This window comes from Manacus vitellinus, unplaced genomic scaffold, assembly GCF_001715985.3.
Source record: "Manacus vitellinus isolate BGI_N305 unplaced genomic scaffold, ASM171598v3 scaffold_8_pilon, whole genome shotgun sequence".
NCBI lineage: Eukaryota > Metazoa > Chordata > Aves > Passeriformes > Pipridae > Manacus > Manacus vitellinus.
In genome coordinates this window covers 8801245-8819729 of record NW_021940864.1, presented here as the reverse complement: position 1 = coordinate 8819729, position 18485 = coordinate 8801245, and the positions used below count along the sequence as shown (strand labels likewise).

The following is an 18485-nucleotide window of genomic DNA, read 5'->3' as shown; positions in this document are numbered from 1 at the left end:
GAATTGCCAGTATTGACTGGCAAAGATTTGATGATGTTTTCATTTACAGATAAGAACACTTTTCAGGAAGCAGAGCTGAAGTTACTGGAAGAGAAATTTAAAAAGCAAGAGAGTTCCCTTTCACTGGAGAAGCTGAAAATAGCTTTAGCTGACATGGAAAAGCAATGTGATTCTATGCAGGACCTACTCAAGGAAAAAGATAATCATATTAAAGAACAAGACAGTAAAATACGTAAAATGGAGGAAGAAGCAGAAGCTTTGCAGAGGATCATTGGATTCAAGCAGAGAGAATGTGACGAATTGCAAAAAGAGGCTGCTGCTTTTTCTCAGTGGAAAAATGAAACTGATCATCTTATAGATAAACTTAAGTCTGAAAAGGAAGGTATGCTGGCTCAAATTAGTGACTTGGAGAGTTCCCTTCAAAGTCAGCAAATCAAAAATCATGAGCATAGTGAGACATTCAGAATGATGCAAACTGAAAGTGACAGGAAAACCGCAGAGATTAAAGAACTTAAGGATATGCTGGAATGTAAAAGTGCAGAATTAGAAGAAAAAAAAAAAGCTTTCAATGAACTTGAGTGGAAAGCAGAATGTTCTGATAAAAAGTACTGTAAAGAGATGGAAAATATGTCCTGTAAAATATTCCAACTTACCAACCAAGTTGCTGAAGTAGAAGAAAAGTTACAGTTAGCAACAAGTGAAGGACTGCAAAGGGAGCAATGTTATCATGACCTGCTTGGTGAATATGAAAAAATCTGTTGTCTTGTAAAAGCAAAAGATACTTCAGAAATGACAGAAGATGGACAAGTTAATTTACAAAGTGGTCAGGATAAGACTCTTTCAGGCAATACGCAACTTGCAGCAAATAACTCCAACCCTGATGATCACAGATGTGCAGGAGCTCTTCTAGAAGCAGGAAAAGCTAAGGATCTGGCCAATTTACGAGAGCAGATCTCTTCTCTTGAGATTTCCTTAGTGGCTCAAAAGCAGCTGAATTCAAATCAGCAACAGCAGTATGAAGACTTACTGCAAATAAAGGGTGAAACAGAACAAAGATTACATGCAGTAGAAGAGATGCACAGAAGCTTTGTGATGGACACTGAACAGCACATCAGTAACTTGCAGGCGGATATTTCAGCACGTCAGAAATCAGTTGAAAAAACTTTAGACATTCTTAAGGAAAAGGACATGCAACTGCAAACTCTGAATGAAAGATTCAAAAACAGACAAGCTGAGCTTCAGGATTTAAAGATCAATAATAAACTGCTTGAGGATTCAGTAAGACACCTGGAGCTCATGTCTGGAAAATGGGATTCAGAGAAGAAGGATTTGTCTTCAATGATTTGCTCCTATAGCAAAAAAATTGACGAACTTACTAAAGAAAATGCAACCCTTAGGGATTTAAACAGTGCTTTAAAGCAAGAACAAATAACTTTACTGGAGACAAATAAAAATATTTATAACAGTTTAAAGGAAAGAGAAGAAATAATTTCTGAAATGTCCGCAAAACACGAGGAGGAAAGGCAACATATTGAATCAAGAACTGAAGAAATCAAAACAGAGCTTGAAGCTTTGCAGGCAAAGTATAAATTGGTAGAAGAAGAAAATGGAAATGTTATGAGCGTTCTGAGAGAGGAGGCAACTGAATTTGAGCAAAAGAAAGCAAAACTAGAACAAGAGAAACAGATACTTAGTGAGAATAAAGATATCTTACGTAAACTAATAGCCTCAGAAGAAATAAAAAAGGATTTGGTTCAAGAACTTCAGCAACTGCAGTCAGAATTTTCCAATGTCCAACATGTGCCTTCTATGGAGCTTGACTGTTTAAGTCAGGAAACGTTAAATGCCAGGGCAACACAAAATACAATGCAAGAGAAATGTGGCCTTGTATTTCAAGACAAGGAGCAATTGGGGAAGGAACTACAAACAAAACATGAACCTCTAATGTGTGAGGTTAGTTGTGAACAGAGACTCTGTTCAGAACGGTTGAGAAAGTCCATGGAAGAAAAGGACATTGAGCTGAATAAATACCAAGTTAAACTTGAGCTTCTTCAAATGGATTTTGAGGACAGTGAACTCTCCCTAGAGAACTACAGGTTAGAAGTGATGCAACTGGAGACTGCTTTAAAAGGCATGGAAGTAGAACTTGAGAAAAGCATGAGAGAGAAAGACAGACTGCAGCAAGAACTACTGTCTGTTAAAGAACTGAAAACTTCAGATTCTTCACTTACTGTATTAGAGGAGGATGACAACTCATTGAGGTATAATTATAATAATGTTTCCCAGAATTCTGGCAAAAGAGGAATGGATGAAAGTTATTCATCAGTCTTGCTGGCATCCTCTTTGCAGGAAACAATAAACCATCTGAGTGAGCTTGAGAAAATGTGTGAGATGTTGCAGAGTGAGACCACTGCTTTAGCCTCTGGATTTAGAGACACAAAAAACAATGGCATCACAAGTATTAATAAAGTAGAAGAGGAGAAAGAGAACATAATGAATACGGATAAAAATTTAAAAGCAGAGAAAGCTATTCTTCCTGATGAACTTATGGATCAAAGTGATCACAGTGATCTGAGAATGTATTCTGATAATAAGGAAATATCCTTCAGACTTAAAGAATGCAGTACTCCTGACTACAAAGATTTAAAGTTGTCCAGGAAAGCAGTTAAGATAGGCTTTGCTGAAATAAGAGAGAGGCTCTCAACTTTCCAGAATGAACATATAAAATTATATGAACAGCACTGCAGTATGAGCTCAAAGATATGCGAGCTACAGTCTTGTATTGAAATACTGAAGGCAGAAAATTCTGCATTGTCAACAAGTCTGAGCAATGCTCATATAGATTCTGTGAGAGTGTCACTATCCTCTAGCCGAGATGACACACTGTCTAAATTAGATGAAACTAAGTCCACATCATCTTCCTCAGATCTTTCTGTAAATCCCTATTTTATAGAAGTCACCAAGGTGGTTGATTCTCATAACAGTGCTGCCTGCAAATGGACGGAGGAAATGAATCAGCTGGAGAGTTCTGCAGAAGTAATTTCAGAAGGTACAACAAAAGCTTTGGTTGAAAATTGTCATAATGATCACAAATTGGACTCTGTTACAGAGCTCAGGAGTATTACTCCTAGAAAATCTAACCTTGAAAATAGAATTGAAGAACTTCAGATGCTGTGTCAGACATATGAGAAGGCCATCAAGGTGCTTGAAGATCAATTTCATGTTCAAGAGAACATGAAAAATGAGGAAATACAAGAGCTGAAAGAAGTCATACTTTCTGAAAGGAAAGAGATAGATCACCTCAAACAACAAAATCTATCTGACAAGGAAGAATGGCAGCAGAAACTGAATAATGTGACTATGGAGATGGAGTGCAAACTGGCAGCAGAAAGAAAACAAACTGAGAATCTGTCTTTGGAGCTGGAAGCAGCAAGACTGCAACTACAAGTTCTTGATTTAAGTTCTCATTCGCTGTTGTGTGCAGATATTGAAAATGTAAGTAATTGCTGTCATGCAAATCAGTTTTATGTAAGTCTTTTGATTTATGGTCAGCTGAATTTAAATTTTGCAATTAAACCCATTTAAAATTTTGTCCCACAGAAGCAGCACTATTCTTTAGAGAAAGTACAAAAATAATCCATACCTTGAGTTCTTGTTTATGTATCACAGGCTCATGAGGTAAAAAATTACAACAAAACCAACAAGTTTATTCTATTAATGTTGTGTAATAATTTGCACTACTCTCTTGGTTTTTCTTCAGGTCTATGTCAGTATGGATCTGGCTGTGTTAGTAGGTGTCATGCACTGTGTCTATCTGTACTGTGTGTACCTGTACTGTGCTTAAACACTTAGACTTTTCATTTAAAGTCATTTAAATGACTTTAATGGTCATTTAAAGATGCACACACTTCCCATGTCCCTTCATGGAACAAGCAGACTAGGACTGCAACCACACCTCTAATTCTTTCAGTGTTGTCAGCAGTAGAACAGAATGAGCTGGTAGCAAAACAGTTAAATTTCATTTCAACCTGAATTTCCTCAAAACACATAAGGGAACAAAAATGTGGGAGTCAGCACTGTCTTTTTTTTTTTTTTTTTTTCAGTGCTGTGGGTGGCATGCAACCAGTGAGCTAGATTTTGCTGCTCCTTGTAAGGAGTGACAGAATCAAAATTTATTCAGAATGGTGATAAAACAATCTAGTGTTATTAGATAATTCCCCTTAAATATAAATGGAACATCTTGAATCTCTACATTTTGGGCAACTGTGAAAAACTGAGCAACTGTTCCTTGCAGAGAAGAAAATCTTTAACTTATATGTGTTGCTTGCAATTCACATGGAGCACCCACACTGATACACAGACACTAGAAGGAAGAAATACTCTTCCTTACCTTCTATAGCTGGAGGTTTCTAAAGATGGAGTGTGCAATTTAGATCTTTGAGATGCTGCCTTTAGACACAGTTCTTTTCTGGAGTCCTCAAGTTTTGAAGTTACACATTTTTGTTTCAAATGAGAGCATCAGGTGGCGCCAAATACAAGCCCAGCTCTGACAGCTGGGCTTTGGAAAAGGTATTGTTTGAGGATTTGGGCTTGTGTCCCTTGAAGATTCTCTGGTGTCCAGTAGAAGGTGAACAGTAAATTTTCCCCCCTTATTGATACTAGCAGTTTTTCACATTGTCATGCAGACACCTATTGTCCCAAAATACAGAGATATGTGGTACCTTTGCACTTAAACTTTTTGTAAATTTGGCTGAAATTTCTCCCTCAGTATCTTTAACCCTTTTAGCCAAAGATGCATGTGTGTATAAATAAGTGTAAATCCTTTCCACAAGAAAACAGATTGTTAAGTAGAGAAGAATGCTATCTATTTATTTCACATGAGCAGGAGCTTTACTAGTTGAAGAAAACTTTTTAAAGTCACCTTGTTTTTTTCTTATATGTATTCTTTTTTCCTCTCCCTTTTTCGTTTTAATGGATTGATTCTTAATCCTTGCAGAATGCAGAACGAGAAAACAACAGTTCTTATCGATTGAGAGTGCCTATTGAAAACTCATCTCTGAAAAGCAATAATCTTAAAACAATACCCATTGAGAAAATGGCTGCAGGAGATGCCTCTGTGTGTGAAAATGTAACCAAGACCACTGAAGTAAGATTAATGGAAGATTATACTGAGAAAATTTCTGGAGAACAAGAGTGTATAAATATGTCAGGAAAAATAAACAGCTCTTCGGTCCATGGCAATGCATTGTCATTTTCCAGCAGTAGTTTTTTGGGTGCTGGGGATTTCTACGAAAATCAAATAACCACTGAAATGCTTCAGGAAGAGGCAAACCAACAGACTGCAGAAAATTTGAAGCTGATCTATGAGACAGAGGAAAGCCACAAACGTGTTGATTTAATAATAAAAGTTGAGCAATTAAACTCAGAGCTGAACTTTCAGAATGCACAATTAATTTCAAATAGCTCAGCTTTTGCAGAACTGGAGGAAGCTACTGCAGTTGTTAAGGAGGAAAACTGTGACATAAAGGAAAAACACAAATCAGTTTCTGTCAATAAGCAGCAATTATCTCTTCAAGTAGTCTCGTTAGAAAAAGAACCTGTGAGTGTAAAGTCTGAGGTGGAGCTCTACAAAGTTAGATCGTCTAATGCAGCAGACATGCTCGATGATGTAGAAATGACAAAGAGAGATTGTCATGAACAATTTCTTGCAGTTGAAAACGAATGTAGGAGTCCAAAATCTGATCAAGTTAATACTGAGAGCCATGCCTTGTTCACAGAGCATGACATCGAAATGCTTCAGGCAAAATGTCAGCAATTAGAAAGGGAGAGGGAGGTTAATCTGAAAACTATTTCTAGCTTTCAAGAGCACCTTGTTTCAGTCACAGCTGAAAGAAACCATATTGGCCAAGAACTGAGTATTTTGTCTGAAAATAAAAAAGAACTGGATCACAAGTATCAAAAGCTCCAAGAGAAATTAAAAGAGCTAGAGTCAACTAAGGTAGATTCAACTGAATTCATTAGAAGATTAGAGGATGAAGTGAGGACACAAGCAAATCTGCTTGAGACTGCAAAATCTGATGTAAATCAATTATCAAATGAAAAATATCATCTTCTTCAGAAGCTGCAAAGTTTAGAAAATGATGCTGTGTCTTTTGCCTTAGAAAAAGAAAAATTCCAAAATGAAGCAGCAGATTTGAAGAAGCAGAAAGAGCTGATGGCAACAGAATTGGAAATGATGCAGAGTAAATTAAGTTCATCAGAAATAGAAAATTCAAAGCTTTCCAGATCTTTGGAAAGCTTGTTAAGGGAAAAAGGTGAACTTACTTCAGGATTCAGTGTAGCACAGAAAGAAGTAGATGAATTGCGATGTGGAATTGAGAAGCTGAAAGTAAAAATTGAATCTGATGAGAAGAAAAAACGCCATATTACTGAAAAGCTGAAAGAGAGTGAACGGAAAGCTGACTCTCTTCTGGATAAAATAGAGAGGCTTGAAAGAGAATTGGAGATGTCAGAGAAAAATCTAGAAGATGCAATTATTCAGGTGGAGACTGCTAAAGCAGAGGCAGAAACATTAGCAACAGAGATGGAAGAGACAACTGAAAAGCTGAAGTGTTCAAACTTACAAATTGATGTCCTCACCTCAGAGAAACAATGTCTGGCTAAAGATTTAAAAGAAATGCAAGAAAAATTCCTTGAACTAGAGTCTGCAAATTTGACTACAGCAAAACTGTTAGAAGAAAAGGAGGAAGAAAAGATGCAAATCAAGGATGAGTTTGAAAATACTGTGATATTGCTGAGATCTGAGCTCAAAGATATGACTGAGAAATTAGAGTTTTCATGCAAGGAGGAAGCAGATGCTAAAGCAAAAGAACAAGTCTTGGTTAAGCAGGTGGCTCGTCTTGAGCAAGATAAAACAATATTATTACAGCAATGTCAGGAAATAAAAGATGAAAACATCAAATTGGATCAAATGAAGGAAGTACTTGTTCAAGAATTGATGGACTGTAAACAAAAGCTCAATGAAAATGTACAGGAAAATGGTGCTCTTCAAAAGCAGGTGAAAGAAACAGAAGAGCTGTCTTTACAGCTGACACACATGCACCATGAGCTTGAATGTTGGCACCAGGATAAAAAAGGGCTGCAGAATTTGATTGCTGAGTTGAAGCTGAAGGAGCAACATTTTTCTGATAACGAAACTTTTCCAGATATCCTGAACATTCTAAAAATGTCTTATAAGGACCTTGAGAAGGAACTGGAATCTACACTTTGTGAAAAGAACACTTTATGTAAAAAGGTAATACCCTTTCCATTAGGGTAGTGTTCCCCTTTTAGGAGTGAGGATAAAGTGTCCTCTGGGTTTACCATTTCCTCAATAAATTATATCCTAAAATAATTTTAGCCTCAGACTTTTACAATAAACTTCCTATTTTTAGAATTACATTTTCCATACAATCATGGCTTTTCATTGAAGTTAACAGAGCTGGAAAGCATGGCATTATTTTGCATGGGATGAATGGAAAGGTGGCTTGAAAGTAGGTGTACAAATTTAAGCAATGAAATAATGCAGGATAGTTTCCTCTTTCCTGTAGAAGCAAAAGAGTTAAAACAAATTGGTATTGGGAGACTGTTTTTGTATCAAGAATAAATATTTTGGGATCTCAAAAGAAAGCGAAAAAACAATTGGACACTTGCCATGTGAAAACATTACCTTGTTGTGACTCTTGCTTGGAACTGGACTGACCATGGGAATAAAATAACCCATCTTTAAAACTGCTTGTTGCATATAAGTAAATTCCTTGGAGATCATGACGCATGTATTAAAAATAATTCTGGAAAATTTAATTTCAGGTAAATGAACTGACTGAAAGTCATACTGAGCTGCAAGTCAAGCTAAGTAATACTGAACAGATGATTTCCAAATTACAGGAAGAAAGAAATAAGCTTGCTGAAGAAATACGATGTGTTCAAGAACATTCAGAAAAGAACAAAGTAAGTTACTCTGTCTTTAGTATTTTTGTGTTCGAGGCCAGATGCTCAAGTACAGTATTTGTGCGGAGTCTGGCCAAGGAAGCTCTGATAATGTATGGTATTAGGGGTTCTTGCTTCCAAATTTAAAAAAATCCAGTGTTCTCTTCTGAGATAGAATGGTTAGTTAACAGGTTTTTTCCCCAATTCCTTCTATCAAAACCATGTTTTCTTGGCGTAAAGGCCACAGGTGGATATCTAGAAATTTTTCAATGTCAAGAAATTATCTTTACTACAGCCATTCAATCCTCAGACTGAGGATGTCAGATTAAAAAAATGTAACATTTCATAAAACTACTTTCACTGTTTCAGTAGGGCTAAAGTACTTTCAGGATAAAGTCAAGAAAGAAACAGTTTTAGAGCCTTTATTTTTAATTAATTTATATTTAGTTCTTGAAGTCTGTTTTATCATCTAGACAACTATAGGTCTTATTTGTGAACAATATTATTTCTTTAAATCAGTTTATGTGGTCTTCTCACCTACTAACATTATTTTACAAAATTTTATAACCAGAGGCTTGTTTCTATCGTGGTGTTAAGGATTTTGAGTGGGAAAAGAAAAGAGATTTCTGCAAATTCTAGAAATCCAATATGGAAATACAAGCAAGCTGTCCCAAAAGTACAGTTACAAAAGTGGATCAAAATGAAAATGCTTAGAAAGTTTTGTCTTCTTAAAGAGGGTGAGGAAAGTGACCCTTAATCTCTCAAGTCACTTTTAGAAGGAACAATGGTTGGAGAGGTTAAGCTCTAATTTAGGCAGTGCTGCTTGATTTAAGCGTTGGCCAACTTGCACTCGATTACCTTTAAGAAAACTTTGCTTTGCCTCCTGTTCTACCTTTTGTGTTCAGATGTTCCATTCTTTGATTACATTATGTTTAGCCACTGTTAAATACTTTTTTCTTACCAAGTTGTTTTTGGCAATTGAAAAACGCTTCAGATGTAAAGTCACATAGTTTAATGGGTCAACTGTTTTTCCGTTGAGATGATTCCAAATACCAAGGAATGTGCTGTTATGTTTACAGATCCAGCTGCATCTAACTATGTCAGAAAAAAATGAACTGACTAAGAATTTGGAGATGGTCCAGAATGAACTGCAGGAAAAAGAAAGTGAAATGAAAAGAGAAATATCAGAGTACAAAGACAGACTACTTCAAGCAGAGAAAGAGCATCAAGGTCATCTGACAGAAGCAAACCGAAAGGTAAATCAGAAAATGGGAAGTGGGATGCTGTGAGATTTTGATTCAGTTCTATATATTTTACAAAATTTTGCTGATCCTATTTAAAAAGAAATTGTTTTGGTAACAATATTTCCAAACTCTACATATACTTATATTGAAACTAAGTAAGTGTTAAAATAACTCTTTTCCATATAGTAAGCAGTGAAAGGTGAATTTATATCACAATTTAGCAAGTATTTAGTCTATATATAAATTTATCTGGGACTATAAACTTGAGAATGTTTTGGTAGGAATGGGAAGAAACCTTGACCACTTCTGGATAGAAGAGCAAATTTGTTGGAAATGCATTTCTCAGCCATGCTATATGCAAAGAGTCGCCAACTTTTCTGCAGAAATGTCTATGAACTTTGAGGCCAGTAAGACACAGGAAAATAATTTCCTATAATTATTTCTTAATAATTTTCATTCTTGTTAATATAAAGTAGATGTAAGAGCAAGTTACAGTAAAATATAAGGACATTTTAATGGCAGAGTTCTTAGAGGCAAGATTCTAGTATTCAAAATGTATACTTAAGATAAATTGCTTTTTCAGTTTAAAACTCCTCAAAACCTATTAAATTTGCAGTGGAATTCCTGTGAGTTTGTGATATGCTCTTAGGTGCATCTCTAAAATACAACTCAATGTCCTTTCTAGTACCATAGTAATTAAGCATGTTTTCTTTCTTTAGAATGAAGTAGAAATTGAGGCCTGTCACAAGAAGATTAGTTCACTGGAGCACTTCATCAGCTCACAAAAAGTGGAAATTGAACATTTGAAGTCAAATAAAGAGCAACTAAATAATTCCCTTAAAGAAGCTAATCAAGCCTTAGGAGAACTCCTAAAAATTAAGGTAAGAAAAAAACCATAAGCATGGCCAATTACATGAGATCCAAGGCTGTGTAGTAAAATTACTTTACTGTGTAGTAAAATAAACATAGGTTTTTTGAGTGCTGCAGAACTTTGGCTTGACTTTGATACAGCATTTTTCTTATTTACTGGGTTGGGGTTTTTTTGTTGTGCTTCAGTCTGTGATTGATATCTGGCTCCAGTTCTGTACTCCCACTTAAGGAATGAGTATCTCTCTAAAGGCACTCTTGAAGAAACGTAGTCAATTCAATTTACTTTCAAGTAAACACTGAATTACAATATTACAATATGTTCATTTTGCTCAACAGTTCCTTATCCTTAGGGCCCTCCACTATAGTGTTAATTTGTTTAATAACAACCTTGCAATGATAAAATACTGTAGGATGTGTGCCAGTGACAGAAAACAGTACCCATGGTTGTGTAAAAGTACCATAGGAGGCTTCCAGCTGTGCTCAAGGTATGGTGTTTGCACACAGGTTGGTACCAGACCAGATAAGCAGGGAGCAGCCCAGGAGAGTGGGAGAAAGAGGAAAGGAATGATCTGCTGCTGCTGGGAGTAGTATTTTTGAGCTGGAACGTAAAGTGCAAAGCAGGTCTGAGTTATCTTGCCTCTGTGATAATAAGGTGCATTTGGGATGAAAAGAATGAAGGAGATTTGAACTTAGGAGAGAGCACTTTAAAATTTGGAGTATTGGTTTGAAATCTGTTACCTGGAAAGTAGCACTCTATTATACCATGTCAGTGAGGTGATATCAGTTATTGCTCTCTACAACTACCTGAAAGGAGGTTGTAGCAAGGTGGGAGTCAGCCTCTTCTAAGTAAATAGCAGCAGGACAAGAGGAAATGGCCTCAAGCTGTGCCAGGGGAGGTTCAGGTTTGACATTGCAAAGAATTTCTTCACTGAAAGGGTTGTCAGGCATTGGAATGGGCTGCCCAGGGATGTGATGAAGTCACCATACCCGGAGGTGTTCAGGAGATGACTGGACGAGGCACATAGTGCTGTGGTTAGTTGATAGGGTGGTTAAAGGTTGAACTCTATGATCTTGGAGGTCTTTTCCAACCTTAATGATTCTATGATTCCATTTGACATTGTAATGTTTAAATGGAAGAATTATGTTTCTAGTGAAATAACTAAATTTCTTATTTTTTAGGCTGATAATAGTAACGTTTTAGTTCAGCTAAAGAAGGAAAATGAATTTGCCCAAAGTGAAGTGCAGCTGTGGATGAAATCCTGTAAGCAGATGGAACAGGAAAAGGAAATGTTGCAAAAGCAACTAGTTGAATGTGATGAACTACTAAAGAAGAAAAATTTTACTATGTCAAAGGATAAGAAAGAAGGTAACTGAATCTAGATTCGGTCTTAGTGCTTTCTTAGCAGTGCATTTGTTTGTAAATCTTTCATGTTCCCTAAAAGGTCCACTTGCATGTGCAGCTCTAATACAGAGCATGATTCTTAAGTAGGATAAAAAAGTACAACTTCAAATTTGTCAAACATTTTCAAAATCTAGTTAATATGTTTTTCTCTTAAGGTGAGAGAGACAAATCTGGATTATGAATAAATATTCTAAGTATTACAGTTTTGTGGTTAAAAGTAATTTACAGAAGGAGTGGAGTACTTTTCTTAATAATTAAAGTTTGTACGCGAGTTCTTTCATCATTTTCCAGCGAGCTTTTCCCTCTGATTGTCATGCTTTGTTCTTTATATTCTGGCTCATCTCATGAGATGCACTGTATTGTAAATGATACTTAAAGAAAGTTTGGGGTAGAAACTTTTGTGTTCAGAAGGTACAAAATGACAGGGAAAATGTTTGCCCATGCACTGGTCAAGGATTCTGTTCAGAATTTGCATGTTTTCTCTATTTAACAAGTAAATTATTATGTCTATCATTACTGAATTTGTTATGCAATCATTTTTTTATAGTTGCACTGTTACAGAACATGTGTAATTAAAAGGTGTGTGACCATTGCATCATAAATTCCTACATATGCGTCTTTTTTTTGTTAGTTATGTGAATAATAATGGTTTTCTTTGAAAGGTGATGCTGATGTTGCTGTTGCAGAAGAAATTAAGTTAAAACTGGAAGAATTACAGGAATCTACAGAAGTGAAGACAAGAGAAGCAAATGAGAACTTGGAGAAATACTGCTCTCTAATTGTTAAATATTATAAACTAGAGGAAGAAAATGAGATGCTAAAAACACAAGTGAATTTGCTGAGTGCTCAGCTGAAACAGCCAACAAGTGATGCTGTCAGCACTCCTTTGCTGAATTCTGATCACTCATTAACTGTAAGCAATCAGTCTGTCAAAGAGATAAGGTCAGATGAAGATACTACTAAGCTTTCAAATAAAAGGCAGAGATGCGAAGACAACAGGAAAGACAACAGAGAGCCAAGATCTCCTGCTCCAGAGACTTCATCAAAAAAGAAAAGGAAGTGTGATATCTCTCAAAATCTGCTGGGTCAGGAGAACACTGACAGCAAGCTAGATGGGCTTCCAGAAGTAGTGCAAAAAGGTATTTATAGTGTTTTATAACAGCAAACGTTCTCTGAGTACAGCAGGTGTGCTTTTCTCCTTTGTTTGTTGAATTAGTTTCACTCTATGTTAATTTGCAATACATTAAACCGATTAAAATTCCCTGAGTCAAAACCGTCTTGCCCACAGCAGTAATATATTATCATCTTCATGAGAGTTCACTTTCAATCTGCTCTGAATGCAATGAAATTAGGTAGACTGATATGCCATATAAGGGTTCACTGTAGCAGAAAGTAGTTGAGAAGATTGTACAAATCAGGGCTTGAAAAATACATTGTATGTTCAACTACCTAGTAAGTAGCCCTTTATAATAAATGTAATTGCAGTCATTGAAGGACAAGCCATAGGGATACTGAATTGCCTCAGCTTTGGTGATCACTCCCAGAAGTTAGGATTTCTAAGGCTAAACATTGCATTTCATTTTCTTACCAGCATTACTATTTTTCTTACAATATGCCTATTCTGAGAACATGTGAACCAGTTAATGTTTGACTTTTAGGCTAGGCAGAGGGATAACAGACAATCTATAACACTCTAGTTCTGCAAGAGAAAAATATTAAAAACCAAGGGTATCATGTCATGGTATCATGAACTAACAAGTACATGTCTTCAGACTGAAATTGTTCTCCACATAATAACATACCTGTAAAGAAAAAGACCAAACACTTGTTTGAAATTTTTTTCTGTTGTAATTCTATGGTTGTATTCCATGGTTTCCAAGTTTTGCATATTAATTTTGGAATACACATGATCTATTCAGCAATCTTTTTGATGCATTTTCTTCAGTAGAACAAATGACTTATTTTAATCAGCTGGTTTTATCTCTGTTGTGAAAAAGGAAATCCGTTTGAGAAAGTTTAATTTATTTAGCTGGTTTTAATAGAAGCTGTTTATTTTTCAGGATTTGCTGACATCCCCACTGGCAAGTCTAGCCCTTACATCTTACGTAGAACAACGCTACACCTCAGAACCAGTCCCCATCTTACTTCGGGTGAGAAACAGCCTTTACCTAAACAAGACTTACAGAGGTGCAGACCAGATCATCTTGGTGAGCGCTCCTGTCCAACACCTGGTGGCAGCAAACCACAAAAGGTAACTTGAAAAATTTTATCTGGATATGAAAGTCGTGGGGAAAACTTAATGCATTCACTAAATGTATTCATCTTTCCAGGTAAGTTTGAGGATAATATTATAATTCTTTATGTTTCTCAACAATACAGTGAAGATCATAAATACTGAATCAGTAAAACATGACATAGGTCTTGTCCGTGCTAGCAATCTGCAAATTGATTGTGTGGTGTTATTTGTGACCTCAAAGGGAGAAACCACTGGGAAATGTAAATTCAATTCAGGTATATTTTCAATTTCTTATAATGGATACTAAAGAGCAGATATTCCTTATACTGTGGTTTCTTAGGTTTCAGAGAAAGTAAACACCAAAAGGATTAACCTCTGGGAGTTTGAGTTTAAAGTTTTCTGCAAACCAGTTTTCTTGGAATTCCAAGTTACAGGTGCTGTAAAATAACTACAGATATTTGAGACACTGTTAAACATGTAAATAGGGAACATTTAGATAGTAAAGAAACTATCATATAGAATGTTTTTTGTTGGAAGGGACCTTAAAGATCATGTAGTTCCAACTTCCCTGCTGTGGACAGGGAAGTCTTCTACTAGATCAACTTGCTCATGCTTACAGATTTTGATGTTATCAAAATGGATAAATACTACACAGTTAGATTTTGAAAGCGGATTTTTATTAAAAAAAGGTTAGTAACTAAAGTTTACATTAACTTTTCAAGTGTTTTCAGTAATAGACACACTGCTGAATGTTTCATAGAACATCAGAATAAGGCATTCTTTCTAAGCTGATGCAAGCGCTTTGCAGATTATAGAAAAGTGTTCCAGCCTTAGGACAGAATTAAACTTTTGTTGTCTCCGAAATCTCCTCCAAAGTTTTTAAGCATGCTGTCTCAAGCTGAGCAATAAGAGAATAGCTATTAGATATTGATAGTTCTTTATCTGAGAGCTACATAGAAATATGTCAGTATATAAAAATTCTTCCAGTTTGCCAGGTTACACAAAAGCATTCTCTTGGCAATCAGTGGAATCTGGTGCACAACTTTTTGGTTTTCTCTTGATTTTTTCATTCCTGTTTGTTTTGGTTTTTTTTAAATGCAGTTATTTTGTATTAGCACATAAAGTGTTTTGGCAAGATACCAAAAGTAAGTAAAGGCAAGTGACACATAGTTTGATGGATGTATAGATTTTGAGGCCAGAAAGCATCATTGGGAAGACAAGTCAGGTCAGAGACATAATGTTTTTGGAACTATAGCCATATGAAATCTGTATTTTGCAGTGAGAGTGAATCCACTGAATTTGGGTATGTTGTTTCAAGGGATAATTACCCTACTTGCCAAAATTTGCTGCTTCTTACAGACATTGCCTGGAGGTCTGTGTTTTATTACTGTTTCATTAAGTGATGCCAATAAACTTTATTTACACTCATTTATGTATGTTTCCCTGTAATGTTAGAAAGAAATGATGTTGCTTGTAAACAATCTCAGTAGTGCAAAAAGGAAGGAAGCCTTGGTCACAGAAAGTTGTGTAGTAATTACCTGCCGGCAGGATGTAAGCTTGTTTTAGGCTCTTGCTGATCATATTCAAGGTTACAACAAATAACAAGCAATCCATAATAATTTTTTTCTAATTTAACTGGGGGAGGAATTTCCCAGGCAGTCCTCCTCTTTGTCTAAGCTTGTATTGTCTAGGTCTAAGGACAGGCTACTCCTTACCTTCAACTAGATAGGAAAAATAAAGATTTCAGGGTTGTTTTTTTCTTCCCTCAAGTCAGAGATGCAAAAAAGTCATCAGTTCCAGGAATTTATGTCCTTCTCTCTTGGATGTTGCTGGACACGTGTGTTTATTTTCTTTCAAGATGACGTACATCTGGGAATTTCTGGAGGAATGCTCATAATTTCATTTATTGAAACATGCTGTTTCGTGCTTTATGTTAATACAGTAAATGGTGTCTCTTATTTTAAAAGTGAAATAAACCTTGTTTCCTTCTCTTTGACAGGTGCTTGTATGTACTTCATTTTAAATATCCAGTTTCAAACTGTTGCAAATTTCTCAAGGTGTTTAAAATGTGCCTGTCATTTTCATAAGCGAATTTATTCACTTTTCTATGTGAATTTTCTATGTGAATTGACTGCTTTGACTGCACATCAGTTAAAATGTGAAAGCAGTGGTTTCTGTCCAGATGTCAGCAAAAAAGTGAGGCCTATGTTTTATTTTTGCAGTGTATGTACAGAAAATTGAGATACAGATCTTGGTACACAATACTAGGTACCTTAGTAAACAGATTAGAAGTACTGTGTGTTCCTGGGGTATCTTTTTTTCTGCTTCTAGCAAATAGCTTACTAGCTGTGTAACAGATATTCCACCTTGCACCACACCAAAACAACTGTTAACAAGTCTCACCGTATTGTATATTGAGAGTGATAAATGTCTTAAAGTTTTTTTTTCTGTTTTCAGTATGTCTGTGTTTTTTTCCAAATCCCCAATATTTGGGCTTTTGCAGCAAGTCTTTTGACCCACTGCAGAAAGCTAATATGGTTTTCCATTAGCAGTAAACAATGATATTTTTGTTTGTGTTACAGGAAAATGATGAGCAGCAGTCCCAAGCAGTAACAGCTTTTCCACCAAAGAATTCTACTTCAAGGTCACCACTTTGCCTGTGTAAACAATCCACAAAACCTCTCTCTGATAATACTAGTGAGAGTCACATGATGCACAAAGCCAAAAATTCTCTAAATGAACAAGGATTATCTGAGCAAGATGAGCAAAAAGAAAATTGTAAAGTGCAGTAAATCTGTGTAGACTTAAGCACAACTGAGAATAACTGATGATTAAAAACCAGTTTGTAAAATAAATATCAGAACTATATGGAAGGCACCATTTTCTCTTATCCAATGATTAACGATATATGGGATCTGTAAAGCTTTTTTTTGAATATTTGCTAATACCAATAGTCAATCAAACTTGTGAAATAGTAATGAACTATAATTGTAGAATTATAATTGTAGAACTTTCTGTAAATAGTTCTTTATAAATCTGTTAAAAAATTAAACCATGGAAAAAGCAGACCACATGTTGCCATTGTTGTCATTCTTTCTGAGTACCAATGGTTGATTTACAAATGCAAAATAAACTCATTTAAGTATCTCTAAAAATATTAGCTTCCAGGAAAAATGACGCAAACACCATTGGATGATTTAAAATGAAGCAGTGACATAATTTCTAAATGCAAGACAAAATATAAAAACAGATGTAAGATGCATCCAGTGCACAGGTCTAGTGTGCTGTGTCTTGGTATCTCTTGTTCCTGATGGATTAATATTATGCAAAGGGGGATGAGACATGGTCCAAACAAAGCCAAAGAATATTCCTTGAAACTAAGTCTGTTTTCCCTGAAACCAAGCATCTGGCAAACCATCTCTTTGTACTTCCCAGTACGTACTGGCTTTGACCATAGCTGAAGTTCTTACAACATTAATCTTCACTTATGCAAAATGGCCCTTGGCCAGCCAGCAATCCTCTGCAAACTGGGGGGGAGTACTTTGTTCTTGGCCAGAAAGGACACTGTAACAACACATTTGTGCTTGTTCCATGAACATCAGCTGTCTCCTTCTCTGCAGGTCACCCTTCACTCCAACAATGCTTAACATCAAATATGCCACTTTATATGAAAATCACTGGAGGCTTGTACCTGATGTAATGAGAGTGGATGTCTTGGAAAAATGGTCAGGTGTCACAAAATATCTGCATAGAATGCCCTAAGTTAGCTCCTTTACATTTAAGAAAAATCATATTTGAGATACCAAAAGACAGTAACTTACCTGGAAATAGCATTTAAATAACTCCATCTAGTTCATGAAAGTGCACTTGAATTTAGGATGATTCATTACAGATACGCTCACCCCAGCAAACTTCTACTTGTGGATTTCAAAGGTCTAACTGGTCTAACTGCTCAGTAGCACAGAGCAATTTTATGCTATAAAAAAGAGTGACATCAACTACATCAGTCGTTATCCAACTGAACAAGGAATTACTTTCTGATAATTCATATTTCTTATGCTCACCTACCCTGGCCAGGTATTAGGAAAATCAAGCTCCTCTACATGAGCAGTAGTGCCCTAAGACTCCAAGATGCACAGCAGAGAGGCATTTTCATGTTGTTATTCTGTCAGAAAGACATTTCTCCTTTCAACAAAAGTGGGTAATAATGTTTTCTACTCTTTGAAAAGGATTCTTTAACTTTAAATAAAAGATAATACCTTTGTTTTAAGTTGAACTTTCAAAGTGTAACAATTGCTTCTGTGATGAGACCTTCTACTTGAAGGTGAGTTAATTTTATGCTCAAAGCAGTGTTTTTCTCTTTTTACACACACATACACACTGTTATTCTGCTTTGTTTGCAGCATTGTCTGTTAGAATACAGTCAGTTTATGAGAACAAATAATCTACTCATTAGTCTAACTGAAAAAACTTTAAAGAAATTGAGCATTTGTATCAAATGAGTAACAAATCAGACAAACAAAAATACTTTGTATGGTTCAAAAGAACAAAATCTTATATGACCTCTCCTTTACTAACTAAGGTTATCTATAGTTGGTGTAGGATCAGTAAACCTTGTGGCTTTTTCCTAAACATCTCGAATTGTTTTTAACTTAAGTATTAGGTAATTAAAACAATCCTTGTGGCACTATGCCTAGAGGCATCTTCCAGAGAGACTGAAAGGGGCCCATCTTAAAGGATGCATTTTATTGCCTCATCTTCTGTC

The 18485-nt window shown here is 35.8% G+C and overlaps 1 protein-coding gene across 1 annotated transcript in view; it reads left to right on the top strand.

The window, feature by feature from the left end:
- CENPF (centromere protein F) overlaps positions 1-16771 on the top strand; it is a 38150-nt gene extending 21379 nt beyond the window's left edge. Inside the window, exons 11-19 of the mRNA XM_018085369.3 lie at positions 50-3495; positions 4997-7294; positions 7849-7989; positions 9048-9224; positions 9932-10093; positions 11262-11448; positions 12147-12623; positions 13545-13735; positions 16303-16771. Of these exons, the coding sequence (XP_017940858.2) occupies positions 50-3495; positions 4997-7294; positions 7849-7989; positions 9048-9224; positions 9932-10093; positions 11262-11448; positions 12147-12623; positions 13545-13735; positions 16303-16512 (7289 nt within the window). The 3' untranslated portion in view covers positions 16513-16771. The remainder of the gene's footprint in view (positions 1-49; positions 3496-4996; positions 7295-7848; positions 7990-9047; positions 9225-9931; positions 10094-11261; positions 11449-12146; positions 12624-13544; positions 13736-16302) is intronic.
- Positions 16772-18485: the final 1714 nt, after the last annotated feature.